The following is a 14,665-nucleotide window of genomic DNA, read 5'->3' as shown; positions in this document are numbered from 1 at the left end:
CAATCAGAAATCAGAAAGTGGAGAAATAATCCACTTCTGATTTTCATTTTGCCAAATGTCCCAAAGTCCAGCTGTGGCTGTTTGATTGTGTGAACAAGACGCCAGCGTCTCCTCTGAATGATGAATCTCAAGTAGCTGTTTACATTCATCGCTGCCAGGATTTTGAATGACTTATCAAGTTTATTCACTTGTGATTTTAATTTTGCTTTCTTATTTAATGGAAACACCCCAATTGTAAAATTGGTTATAGACTCACCATGATAATTACATTCTTAGGAGGTTGAACTTGTTAAGACTCAAATTGTTTTTCCACATGATCTTTTTTGTTCAGAGTCTGGTCAGGATTAACTCAGAGCTCAGTTTGGTGATATACTTCTGCCTTGAAGCAGACAGAGTTTAGGTATAAATGATCCCAGTGTTGGGTCTATTTTGGTTCCCAACCTGCAAAGAATCAACCAGAGACACAAATAATTTTTTCTGCAGAAAAGGGGAGCAGAGCCAGATGAGGAGAACAGCCGTCAAACACTGTCTGGGATCAACTCCACCGGCTCTCCGTCCCCAACTGCCTTTTATTATGATTAAAAGGAAGGAGGTTGGGCTTTTTCACAGGGTCGCACAAACAATTGATCAATAACCTTTACCAAGATGTTCTGGGACCTTCTGTCAGTTTCACAGGCAGCTGATGACACAGACAGATTATGATCAAAGGAGCAAATGACAAAACCAAAGCAGCGAATAACACAAGCATGTGTAAACGTCTCTAAACCCCAAGCAACAATTAATTAAAAACAACAATTAATAGTGACCCACAAAAGAAAGGAGTCAAGTAAACAACACATAGAATAATAATATGAAAACAGCCTTTCAAATAAACTCATAAGTAAATGAACTTAGATAATTTTTCTAACAGCTGATCTTTGTTTGATGTACCTGGTCAAAGTACCTCTTCTGTCTGGGAAAGTTTCCATAACTCTTCCCAGAATTGTGAAGCGCTGAGGGCATCCATGATGAGCGCTATGAGGGCGCTCTAAAACACAATGCATTTTACTCTAAAACAACTGAGGTAGGCATCTGTTAACCCATGTCTTGCAGAATAAGTCAGACATGTGCTGAACTTGTTTCTGTTGCCGTTGAGCGAACACATGCTAGAAGTTTTCAGGTGGGAAAGAGAAATTTTCTTACCTGTTGCTCTGATCCAATGAGGTTTGTCCCATTATCTGAAATCTCTTGAAATTCATATCTGAATGTAAAATGTACAAAGATTGTTTCTTTCTTACAAGACATTTCTGTAACTTCTTTGATGTGTCGGCGTATATAAATAATGGAAGAGCCAAACTTAAATTATGGGACTCCATTTCTACCCAGTGAGGATCACCTTTATCTGCAAAATAGAACATAATAGTCCTTAATTGAGGGGCCCAATAGTAAAACTTTAACCCCCCTCCATCAAATGGTAAATAAAGCAACGAGAAGCGTTGGCTTTATGTTCCACATAAAGCCAATTGTGTTCCACTTCTCTAAGCTTTGTTCTCTAAGCTTCTCTAAGAGAAGCTGAAAACAAAGAAGGTCCAGTCAGTCACGGCTTTATGTGGAACATAAAGCCAATTGTTCCACATAAAGCTGCCGCCTCCTAATTCAGGAGGAGGCGGCAGGGGAATGCTTTAAAAGAGGTATAATAGCTTTGGAAGTACATTCATTTTCAGGACATTAACTCTTCTCAATATGGATATAGGCAGGAATGTCCAGAATCAGATCACATTACTTTGAGTTTCCTGATTAAGGTTTCATTTGAACTTTTTGTTCTTCATGCTGAGAACATCAGAGCTACCGTTTGATCACTGAGATCTCCATCGGTAAGAGTTTTACTTCAGCAGTGCTGAAATATGGGAACATCTTGTCAGTGAAGATGTGTGTGAAGGTGTGTATGTGTGTGTTAGTATCCAGATCAGAGAACGACAGCTTTCCTCCTTCCCAGTCCAGATTCACTCTGATCCTCTGGAGTTTATTCTGGACTTGGAGATATATCGATGCTTTTGGAGAACGTGCTAAGTATTCACCTTCATTAAACCATAGAACCAGCCACCCAGACTGAATGATTCCCTTCCTCTGGACAGATTCTTCAATCACACCAAATGCCCAGCCTTCACCATCTCCTACATCAACATCCCAGCTGTGGTTCCCTGAGTTAAAACCCTCAGAGCTCAGGACCGACCACCCTGAACCAAACCTCTCTGGATTATCAGGAAGCTTCTGTCTCTCTCCTACAGTCAAACTGGTCAGATCTCCAGACAGGAGGAGTCCTGGATGGACTGTGTTTGGGTCCAGAACCAGAGGAGTGTAGGTCACCATGTCCTTCATGTTGCTCCAGATGTTGAAGGCCAGGTTGCCCAGATGTTTGGCCTGGTCTATCAGAGCTCCTGAGGGCAGCTGTGGATCCTCCAGCAGGGGGCAGCGCTGGACTCTTTCCACTGCAGCCTTGTAGTTGTGCAGGAATGAGACGTCTCAGCTCTCAGCTCCTCCTCTGTGGCTCTGACTGTGTCTGAAAGAGCTGCTATCTCTCTGCTCAGAGCCTCCATCTCTCCTCATCATCCCTCTCTTCTGCTCCTCTTCCTCCCTCAGTGCAGCCAGCCTGGTCTCCTCTTCCTCTGCTAGAAACTGATGAAGCTTCTTAAACTGCTCAACAATCTGCCTCTCAGTGTGTCGGGCCTGGAGCTTCAGGTGTTCTGCTGTCTGATCAAACTCTTCCAGAACTTTCATCTTGAGCTCCAGGCGTTTTCTTAAAGGCTCCAGAGTTTCCATAAGTTTGTCCTTGAGATGCAGCACAACTTCCTCCAGAGGTTTAAATCTATGCCCGGTGTGATTACTTGAATGACTGCAGATGTGACACACTGGCTGCTGATGGTCCAGACAGAAGAGTTTGCGTTTCTCGGAGTGCAGACAGCAGAGATCCTCTGAAACTCTCTTCTCACTCTTCTGTGAGAAACTCTCACACAGGTTCTTCAGAACCAAGTTACATAATGGATCTTGGGTGACTGATATTTTCTTACAAACTGGACACTCTCTTTCTAGTTTCTCTCTCCACCAGTCCTTTAGACACTCCTTACAGAAGCTGTGGCTACATGGCAGAATGACTGGATCCTTAAAGACTTCCTTACAGACCGGACAGCTGAGATCCTCCTCTGATCTGGAAGCCATTTTGTCTGTAAGAGAAGCTGAAAACAAAAAAGGTCCAGTCAGTCACGGCTCCCATTCCTCCTCTACTAATTTTGCTCAAAAGCCGCTTCTCCACTACAGCACCTTTAACCAATTCTGTCTCAATTTACCCTGGCCATCTCCCATTCTGCTAAGATAAATGGGAATTACAAACTGCACCAAGCCTTGTATTCTGTGCAAGCTATGTGATTGACAGAGGACCTTACTTTTAGACTGGCCCTTGATTTCCATCACTGCAAACTCCAAACATGTCAACAATTGAAGTGGACCGGCGAAAATGCCATGTGCTTTCAGAGAGCTGTGCAGTGTGGGGAAATGTAAATATAAGTTTAATCCAGAGCAGGAACACATGCACCAGCTTTAGGAGCAGAATGACCAGGATTTCATAGCCCTGCAAGCTGCATGTCTGTCAGAAAAGAGGATGGAATAAAGAAGTGAGAAGCTGTGCAGCTGTGTAAAGCTAGCTATCAGCTACAGCACATCTGTCAATGTCAAAGCCCGCAAATGAATTATCTATGGTCCCCTGGATGATATTTATTTATTATTAGGACTTGCAGGCCTCAGCCGCCTGCTGGCGTTTTGCACACACCAACACGTTTAATGGACGCTGAGAACTGGGGCTTTCAGGCCGGGTGGGAGGCAGAGTTTATGTTCAGAGTTAAAAGGCAAACCTCTGTAACTTCTGTGTGGAGAAAGTTTGGCTGGAATGAAAGAACATAATCTAAGAAGGAACTATCAAACTTCTCAGAAACATACAAAGACAAGAATATGGACATCATAAAGCAGCACTATAATGCATTTTCAGTTTATAATGCATGCACTTTAATTCATGTATTTATCTTGATATTAAGAATCATTTTGATTTTCAAAACAATAAAATATTTTGCTGTTTGCCTGTTGAAAATTGTTTCACTTGAAATTACTGACCAATCCAAATTTAATTATTGAATAATATACACTGTGTTAGATCTTGGTTCAATCATTTCAATATATTTGAATAAACGTTGAACCAGTCTGGCCCCCAGCTTGTAGCAAATTTGTTTTTTTTGGCTAAACTTTGACATCGTTGAGCTTCAGCTTTGGCTCGTCAGTGTGAATCACTGACTTTAGTTTGGCAATTTATTCTTTGTTTGGTATTTTCTATTAAATAAAGTTCATGCCTGGGTGTTGGTTTACATCTCTTGATTGCATTATCTAAAGTCAAATGTTTTCACAATATAGATAAAGTTGTAAGTAATCAGGTAATCTAAACAGTTTTCATTATGTTTCTAAAAGACAATATCAAATATCTGGGTTTGGTTGTGAAAATTAAAATATTGAAGTTCCTCACTGCTGACTAACAACTGTGTCATGATCCTCCCACGTTCCTGCCATATTGATGCCCATGACAGGGAAGAACAAATCATAATTTAGACGACTCCAAATGGTGTAGAAATGAACCAGACATTAACCAGTTACTGAGTTTTGACGATAGAGGAGCAGCTAAAGTGTTCCTGGTCCAACTCACCTTCAGTCTGAGCAGCAGGAAGCAGCAGAGCTGGAGGTTTCCTTTTCTCTCCTCCAGCTGGACTCAGTCAGAGGAAGCTGCTGGTTTGGTCTGAAGGTGAATCTGATCGTCTGCAGGAACCAACAATCGAAAGCTGCTTCCTGATTGTGTTTAAGTGAACCTAAACTAAAGGCTGGACACACCTATGGGTGTGTCATGTTACAGATGTAATATGGAAATGCATCTGTAAACTGGGTGAGGCAGCAGTTTACTCTTGCTGCCTCACCCATAACTGAGATGTTTTATTCCAAAGTCCATCATTCAGCCTGTGAGCAGCGAAATAACTCACTTTCTTTTTTCTCTGCTTAGTCCGAACATAGCCTATAATAAAATTACAAAGTTATGCTTTTTGTTTTTTTTCAATTTTAAAAATAAGGATTTTTTTTAACACATCAGCATCAAATTATTCTAAGTAGCAGGACTTAGAAATGATTGTGCAAATGTCTCTCTATGTTTATTCTGGTCACATCAGATCTTGATAACTGTCAAAACTTTGCATTTTGATAGTTAAAATGACTTTTCCATCTGGTAATATTGCATCTTTTTCTAATATTATGACTAATGTCATATGATTTTAAAAAATTTACATCTTTCAGTCTGGCTCTAATATTCAATTGTAAAAAACAAAAAAAATGCAAAACGTAGGCTATAAAGAAAGCAAATCCTCTGACTTTATTTAATAAGAGCTCTGAAAAATATTTTACTTTCAAAACATTTCAAGTCCAACAAATAATGAGCTGGGACAAACTGGAAATTATACAGACAAAATGTATTTCCAGCTTTTATATTGTCTTTTTTTCTCTCAGAGTTAAAGCAGTTTGTTCCCATTTTTCTTTTCTGGTGCTCAAGTTTTAAATAAATCAAAATATAAAGGCATCCATTTGATGCATGTTACAAACTTTTTATTAAATTAAATCAGCCGTCCAGCTCAATGGATTCTTTGGCTTTCTGAACATTGTGATCGACGGCTGCCTCTAAAAACTGAACCCAGGTCAGCTCTGCTTCTCCACACACATGGCTGGATCTGGAGGGTGAGCACAAGTCAAAGCTGTCATCACTTAAACAGCAACATTGATCAAAAAACAGATCATTTTAACGCCGGATTAAAGACAACATGCTGAAAACAAAACATTACACCGATTGTTCTTATTAGCCCATTTTGGAGGTGAATAGTGAAAACAGTTTTCTATATTTATCAGGCTCTAAAAAAACAAAAATCTTAAGAATTTTTGAATATCTTACTGCACTAAATAAAAGACAAAACTAACTTATAAGTAGCTTTTCTCAGGATGTTGGAACTAAGTTATTAATCCCTTAATATTTATATAAAAGAAAAGTGTAGTTCCATTGAGAGATCATTTCACTTATGACATGACAAAACTGTAATCAATATGATAATTGTAATGTTCTGCATAAATATCACAATTAGGTATTTTCTGTATGTCTTACATTCTTGATTTTCACAGATACAAGTTACTGTGGATAAATCAATCTTACCTAATCAGGTCCAAAAATTTTCTTAAAATTACTGCCAGTTTAGACGTCTAGATGGAGAAAAAGAAAATGTTCATTATTCTTCAGAAGAACAAAAAAATAAAAGAACTCAATGAAAATGTTATGGAAATGCCTAAATATCAAAAATGACAATTTTCAAAGCTTTTAAAATAACACTCTTATCATTCTGAGGGAAAATAAAGAATCAATTTATTATATTTTTCCAATCAGAAATAGCGCAGGGTTGTCTTACGTGGTTTTCCACTCCACTGTAATTCATGGGTGGGTAGAGACAGAGGGCCAGATCGTCCACACTGCGAAGGAAAACATCAACATTGAGAGAAATATCTTCATAGGAGCAAACAGTTTTAAAAAAACCCTAAACTTTCATATTTTTATTTAAATTTATTATTCAATCAGCAGAAGTCTGTTTAGTTCATGTATCATCATTCACTTTTTCCATTTAGTTGCAACTTTTTTCCATTCTCTATGTCAAATCCAGCAGAAACAACAACACCGTCTATTTACCTGGGGCTGATTTCCTGGCTGATGTCGGCCAGATCGTCCAGCTGAGCGACCTTTTGAGGTTCGGCAGCGTCACCGTTGGCCTTGACGGCTGACCTGAGTTTTCTCAAACAAGCAGCAGCTGCTTTCATTAACCCCTGACACGCACTGATCACCTGCCGGTCCTTCTCTGACAGGTAAACGTCCTGGTTGCCTCGAGGATTGTTGTCGTCCGGATCGTCAATGAGGAAGTCACCGAACGGGTCCTGGGTTTCGGATAAGACCTGTGAATGTGAAGAAAATAGCAGCTGTTGGTTCTAAGCAACAGCATAGAAGAAAAACTTTGAAAAGAGTGTTAGTGTTTACCTGTTTCATTTCCTCAACGGCATCTTTTACAACTCCAGACTGAGACGACACAACGACCAGCAGGGCTTCCTTATTATCTGTAAAATACACATTTTTCCCAACAAAGACACGTTAAGATCTCTGAGTGTCAAAGTAGGTAAAACAGACTGCTGACCAGTCAGTGGTGAAACAAGTTAAACCCAATCTGGACATCTAATATCTTCTCTTCAGGATTTTCCTTTTAGCCAAATATTAAAACACTAACACGAATAAAATGCACAATGGGTGTAAAATGAGTAATCACGTCAAATAAAATACTTTGTAAAAATATGAGTTTAAGACTTTTAATCTGATACTTTATTGATATTTGAGGACGACATAGTATGAGAAATATGTTGTTATAATCGGAGTCAGTGGAAGCAAGTTTCATTTAAGGGTAAATATTGAACGTATTTTATGCTAATGTTCTGTTTAATGAAAGAGATCAAGAAATTTTTAAATAAAATTATCAATATTTGGTATTTAAGGGTTAAATTCATGAATATTTATGCAACCAGAAGTTTAAAATGATATTTTATTTATTCTCTGATAGATATTTTCCAGTTTAAACCTGAGTAGCAGCAGAGTGCAAATATGGTTCTATGGTCATTTATTCAGATTATTTGATAGGAATAAAACAGAACAAATCTGTTTGGCATTCTTTGCAGAATGATTACTGGTTGTTGTTAAACAGTTTGTCATCAGTATCAGCAGGTTTGCTGTCCCTGTTTATGCACAGGACTGGAAATGGCAATAAAAAATAAAATTTTACTGCCCAAAAATGTAATTATGCATTCATAAGTGGCAAACACAGAGACAAATGGCATTCATGGTGGACATAAGTAAACACTGTTATTCCTACATCATTAAGTATGGAAAACTTGATACATACTTTCAGTGTTTATGACAAATATCTCAGCATTAAAACAAAATATGTCTACCTGAAAACTAGAAGCAATGTTGCAGTAAAAAAGGCAAAGTTAACAATGGCGACATAAAAAATTTGATTGTCGGGTAAAAAAGCAGGTCAACATTTTACGGCCGAGTTTTGCTTTATTTGTTCCTGCTTACCTTTTGGTAGCTGAGCAAAACGATCGCAGGCAGACCAAACTCCACCAGTGGACGTGATCTGCTCCTGGCTGAGGCTGAATGGCAACAGAGAGAAGAGCAGAAAGAGGGAAATGATGAAGCTGCACACAAAGGAGGGAATCCAGGACCATCTTGACGCAAGGCAACAGTGCAACCAACTGCGCCACTGAGCAGCCTGAGATCCTTTAAAGCAGGGGTCTTTGATTGTAACAAAGACCCCTGCTTTAAATCAAGGCTAAATCCCAGCTGTTTAGAGCTGACTTTGATTGTAACACAAATAAACTTGACTTGACTCTGTGTTTTGTGGAGGATATATTCAAAAAGAGGTCAATGAAATCTGTGCTATGGTGGACTTGCAGTTCCAAAACAGTTAAATGTTAGACCTTTAAAAATCAGAAATAGTCAAAAGGTACAGAGATGTGTCCCAGAGAAGCGGTGATATGCCAAATTGGACAAAGGCTAAAATAATATTTTTCACCCTGATGTAACATCTTGGGAAATTTTAAAAATTGAAGTAAAAATAACTGGGAATTTCTACAACCTTCGACGTTTCTCTGGCCATGAATGGTCAGCTCTTCTAGTTGAGGAGAGGACAACTATGGTCCTCCAATCTGCTGGACTTGATTGGTGACACGTTTAGTGTAATTTGCTTTGTGAATCCAGTGGGAAAAGGCAAACAGCCTTAAGAAAACAGCAGCCACAGATTTTGGAGGCTGGCTGCTTTGTAATTCCTTCCATGTTTGTGTGATGGTGATATGTGCACCTTTGCAGTGGTGAGCTGATTATGACCTCCAGAAGCTGTAAAACGCCGTCCAGCACCTCCACAGTGGCATTCCTGACCTGTCGCCGGAGAGTCATCCCTGAGACACAGACAGGATTAAAATACTCAGCCAGACTTACAGTGCAGCAGCAAATATTAACCCAAAAAGATAACCAGGTAAGAAATATGTTTCAACATATTTTTACTCAAGTAGAAAGCAGCCGTCCAAGAAATTACTCAATAATAAAAATGTATTTGGTAAAAAGTCTGCTCAAATACTGATCAAATTATGAATCATTTAATCATCAAACCAAAATGTAAAGTTATGTGGACATTTTGTCATTTTAAGGATAAATATTAAAATAATTCATACATGTAAAAAAACAAAAAAAAAATCCCAGTTTTTCAATTAAAACCTTATGAAACTTTAATAAAAACTTTAATTTGTGTGTCTGTGTTTGGTGAAGTTTTGGTTAAAACATGTTTGTTTTTCATTCAGTGGCCAGAAAGTCCAGAAATTTCACTCAAGAGTAAAAACACTTTATTATAAAATTACTCAAAAGTAAAAAGTACAGCATAGTAAAATTACTCCTAAAAGTATTTTTTTTTTAAAGTCACTGAAATAAATGTAATTGAGTAAATGTAACTAGTTACTACTCAACTATGCTCTTTTACTCAGATCTACTTTATTTTGCTAATAAAAATCAAACTTTATACAGTTTAAGAGTCACCTTGGCTTTTGGGTAGCCAGTAATAGACAGTCGACAACGTCAGGACGCTTTTCAATATGGACTCTGACAATTTCTCTCCATCCTGCAAGACAAGCAAGTTTGTTTTTAGGATAACATGTTTATATGGAGGTTCAACATGGAGAAAATCTAAGATGCCTTTAGATGTTTTATTTGTGAGACCTGAATGAATGAGCAGAATTTTGTGTGAAGAAACAATTATCTTTGTTGAAAATAGCAAACTGACTTGTAAAGATGGCAGAGGGGGTCTAGAGAAGGCCAAGCTCAGTTTAGTTGCTTCCTGTGACACAGCCTTCACTGCCTGGTCTGAGGAAAGGGAAGAAAAGTTTGGAAGCATTTTCAAAACATTCAACAGATACAAAATGATATTTTTATGTGAAAGTAAAGTAATGCTTTATTGTAATGTGCGATGATGTGTGAAAACAAAAATGTCATGAATGAGTACTATTCTGAAAAAAACTGGGATTATATATTACAAGGGGTCTGTGACAAAAGATGGCCACTAAGATGGGAGGTCATTTTAAGCTACATGGAGTCTAGAAAGTGGTAGATTTGTTAAGAAAACTCAACTCAAAGTGTCCCAGAAGTTGGAGAGATTAAATGCTCCGTCTCTTTCATTTGATTCTCCATCTAGAGGAAAAATACACAGAACACTCTTTAGCTGAATTATAAGATAAAACATTTTTTCACACCATGGATTAGGTCTACTTGCTTCTACTTCTTAAGAAAATGTCTCAGTAATAATTGTCTAACACATGTTAAATAGTAGCAGAGACAGGCCTACCTTTGCGAGTTAGTTTTTAATCAAACTATTTTGTGGTTTTATATCAAAGTATTCTGGATTTTCAGAAACTGTTTGGCACACTACATGTAAACCTCTTCTATGTTCTAAGATGCGATCTCCAGAAATATTTCTGACAGTAATACAAAGATGAATTTGGTTCTTGATTGTAGCTTGTCATCCAGAAAATGGCAATTTCACCAAATTTTTCACCAGAGCATCTTTAATTTGCTCTGGTTAAAAATCTACAACACAATAAGCTGCAGAAACAGCTGAAATCCACCTTATCAAACTTTCACAAATCAAATAAAGGTTTTCTAAATCACAAACTGGGTTTTTAATATTCTGCTATCAGTATGTAACACTATAGTCCAGGTCTGAAGAGTCTACTAATTATAGTTTTTAAACTAGAGCAGCTTTATAACAATAATTTAAGCGATTGAAGGCGGAAAAAATCCAACAAAACCAAAAACGCGTTTAGTTTTCTTAAAACAACAACAACAACAAATGCAGTTAATCGTAATAATGGCATACTATAGCCTACATGTTTTTGTACGTTGTGCTATTAAATATGAAAACGACACTGGAAAAAATAAAAGTTGTCGTGAATAAACTAAAAACAGAGAAGTAAACAAACAACAGGAACACGGATTTTAAGAGGCGCTCCATGCGGCTTTAAAGCTCGCTAAAGATTAGCATGCAGCGGTATTTTTGCATTCCTTCCGCAATAAATAACTTTTCATATTTACCTCGGACTCGGTCTCTGATACACTGAATAGAGTTCAATGCGTTTCGTAAAGGCACAGACAAGGTTCCTTCACAGTTTTCAGAACTCATGACGCCAAAATGAGATAACAGCAAGCAGCAAAACAACTCCAACACGGGTATTGTGGAACTATTAAAGAGCGGAACGTTGTTTCTGGGGAAGATAATTTGTGAAACAACCGTGCATTCGCAAAAATCTGAAACGCCATGAGCGGTGGACAAAAATACTGTTCTGGTCATAAGACAAATTATAAATGAGTCTCTGATGTCTTCTTGCTCCATCCAGCTGACCGCATCCATCTCAGAAAGTTAGCAGGAAGTTGTTTGGACGCATCTAAAACATGCTAAGTCCTGAGTCCTCTGTTTTTAGCCCAGTTCTCATGATGCAACTCCAGTTTAACTGTCTTAATATGTGTCATTATATTTATACTACCAACCTGAACGCTGATGTTATAGCATATTGCGTTAACAAAAAAAATTAAAATGTGGTATTTACTTTTAAGTCTCATCTGCAGAGTCAAATGAAGGATTATGTTTGCATTTAAACTCATCAGTTAAACTGTAGTTTCCAACGATAGCCACAAGAGGGCAGTAATAAAGCGTAAAAACTATCAAGAAATTTTTGGGAGATTTAAAATGACAATCACGATTTGGAGATTTTTAATGGTCGTTTTAATGACTATAGTCTATTAATTATGTAACTGTTTTAATAGACTATATTTTTTAGGTAACCATTTTAAAATAGCAGGGATGAGGCAAGACCTAGAATTAAATGAATATTCAAGGTCCGAATGTATTACTTTGATGAATTTAGAAACCAATATTTTTTCATTTGATTGCACATCTTAATTTTCAAAGTATAAATTAATTTAATATTAAACACCACATCATTTAACATTTGGCATTAAGAGAGTTTTATATATCTAAAACAGAGATCTATTGTTAACTGAATTGGTAAAATTAGTTTTTTATGTTCATTATATGTCATGAATACATGCCGTACATTTGCACAATTGTGTTCTATTATACAATAGTCATATAGTTGCCATTCTTTCTTTAGTTGTTATTGTTCTTACATTAATTCCATTGTTTACGTGCAAACGTTATCAAATTAATAAAATGTCTAGTTTTTAAAATAAATGTTGTTAGTTAAGTACATGAGTTACTTCAATATAGAAGGTTTGTGTCTGCTGTAGACCAGGGAACTGGTTTTCAATGTGCAGTACATGTCTGAGTCCACATGGTGTCACTGTAGGATGATGTGTTTTTGTTCCACACATAACATGTTTGTAATTTCAAAACAAACTTTACTTACATTTTCCACTTTCTATTAACAGTCTAGTATGTTTTACCATACTTATATACTTGATTTGTAGGGATTTTATAAGGGATGGTTTACGGTTTTTATAAATAAAACTTATTTATAACTTATATATAACAGAAGAGTCAAAACTTGGGTGAAATGGAAGCAGATGAACCACTGTGGAAACTCTTGAGGGGAGCATTGGGGAGGAGAAGAAAACATGTGGTGATTTTTATTAAAAGATAAAGCAAAGAAGAAGAAATTCAATCATGAAGCTTCTTTACCAATGAAATTATTAATCTGCTTCATCTGTTACTTGTAGAGAAATATATGGAGAGCCAAGCAACATTTGCAAGAATTTACCCGTCACTATGACCAATCGCAAAGCTTTGGCTGCATTGCTGGCAGACTTTCTATGTGCATGAAATTGTAGAGAGGATCCATTTTAGTAAAAAGAATGAAAGAAGCCATTCAGTTTGTGGTGACTCACTTCCATATAATGACATTAATCGCTGCCTCGTTCAGATTGGCACATCTGAAAAACTTTTAAACCTCAACGCAGTCCAGACCTCCAGGAAGAAATCAATAACCAGTGGTCCAGACCCTCTCTGTCAAGGTCCTGTGGGCCAAATCTGGCGTAACGTAGCTGTTTATGTGGCCCTCTGGCCTCCAAATTACATCAATGAGTCCCTCCAGTTTTGCACAAAATCTGCAAAATTCACTCAAAATCAACAAATCTCAGTTTTCTTCTGCCTTTTTCAGAAATTTTCTCAAAATTGGTCCAACACATTGAGTTTAAGTGACTGCTGCCTTCCTTGATGTCAACTTATAGTCGGTAATTGATATGGTGAGTAATAAAAACTCAGATTTAACATCATTTATTAGTGCAAATATTATAAACATTTCTAAAATTGCACCAGAAAATCTGCAATTTTGATTGTGAAAAACCACTAAAACAACCACAAAATCCTGGAGGAGCAGCTAATTATTAATATTTTAATAGTTTAATTGGCTTTATCAATACATTCTGGCACAGCCAGCTCTTTAAGAACATTCAGGTTTTTGATATAGCCTAAAATGAAAGTGAGTTTGATGTCCTTGCTCTACATGAAACAAATGGTGCATGACAAGGGGCTGATTGACTGATGGGTTGGTTTGGCTTTTATTAGATGCTACACTCACCATCATATACATGATCTACATCAGTGTTAATTCCCTCACATTTATGTTGTTTGTAGGTACTATCTGTAAAGAAAACATAATTTTAGGGGTGGATCGATAAACTGGTCAGCCAATAAATTAACCTCAATTTCCTTAATTGTAGAAGATCTGTAATTGGCCAGTACTTGCATGTGAAGCATATCCACCAATTGTATCTATTTCAGCAAAGGTCCAAAAATCAGCCTCTGTTGTCTTCTGCTCTGCTGTGGGAGAGGTTTGGCTGACAGACCGGCCCACCAGGTCATTCCTGCACATTTGCAGTTAACAATAGTCATCCCTCTGTTGCCAACTCAGTGACTTTCTTGCAATATTTAGCAACATTTAAGACAAAAAAATCAACGTTGGTCAAAATCGGAATCTGCAGGTCAGGCTTTTTAAAGATCTGTAATTGGCGATTATCCAGAAAAGTGCAATCAGTGAATCCTTAATACAATTACATTATTTATCTCCGGAAGAACTTGAATTTTAACTGGCAATCTGAGGAAGCATACTCACCTTTAGGCTACCTAAAGTGCGTCAATTTTAGGATTAAAGGGATTATTTAATGTTCAAAGACTTATCTGAGTCACGGAGACAAAAGCCCTTTCTAGTTCATAAGAGCAATTGTATAAAGAACATCACTGGTTGTTGGTTTGAAGTAGGAGAATTAGTTTTTTGACTCCTCTATCAACCTGAACCTCCCCTGTTTCAGACATAGGTGGTATATGAGGCCAGTCGGCCTTTATCAAACTGGAAAACACTCTGCATATCAGTTCATTTCTGCTGCACTGCGACAAAAGTTGAACCTAGTTTAAAGTTTTTAGACCCTTTGCTCTGTCCCTGCTGCATTAGCAGAAGGAACAAACACGCAGGAGGA

General features: G+C 37.4%; 1 protein-coding gene and 1 pseudogene across 1 annotated transcript; both read right to left on the bottom strand.

Moving 5' to 3' along the window:
- Positions 1-523: 523 nt before the first annotated feature.
- On the bottom strand, positions 524-4,805 carry LOC129372848 (nuclear factor 7, ovary-like; annotated as a pseudogene).
- Positions 4,806-5,406: 601 nt separating this feature from the next.
- On the bottom strand, positions 5,407-11,479 carry ccndbp1 (cyclin D-type binding-protein 1). The gene is made up of 11 exons (XM_055050380.1): positions 11,270-11,479; positions 10,310-10,369; positions 9,966-10,045; positions 9,722-9,803; positions 8,994-9,090; positions 8,213-8,286; positions 7,124-7,200; positions 6,782-7,041; positions 6,507-6,567; positions 6,257-6,303; positions 5,407-5,783 (listed from the first exon to the last, which is right to left on the bottom strand). The coding sequence occupies exons 1-11, from the start codon at positions 11,355-11,357 to the stop codon at positions 5,675-5,677; spliced, it is 1,035 nt and encodes a 344-aa protein (XP_054906355.1). The 5' UTR covers positions 11,358-11,479; the 3' UTR covers positions 5,407-5,674.
- Positions 11,480-14,665: the final 3,186 nt, after the last annotated feature.

This window comes from Poeciliopsis prolifica, unplaced genomic scaffold (assembly GCF_027474105.1).
Source record: "Poeciliopsis prolifica strain line A6 unplaced genomic scaffold, Auburn_PproV2 SCAFFOLD030, whole genome shotgun sequence".
Lineage (NCBI taxonomy): Eukaryota > Metazoa > Chordata > Actinopteri > Cyprinodontiformes > Poeciliidae > Poeciliopsis > Poeciliopsis prolifica.
Note: the sequence above shows the minus strand (reverse complement) of the source record. Positions and strands in the feature narration are given on the sequence as shown.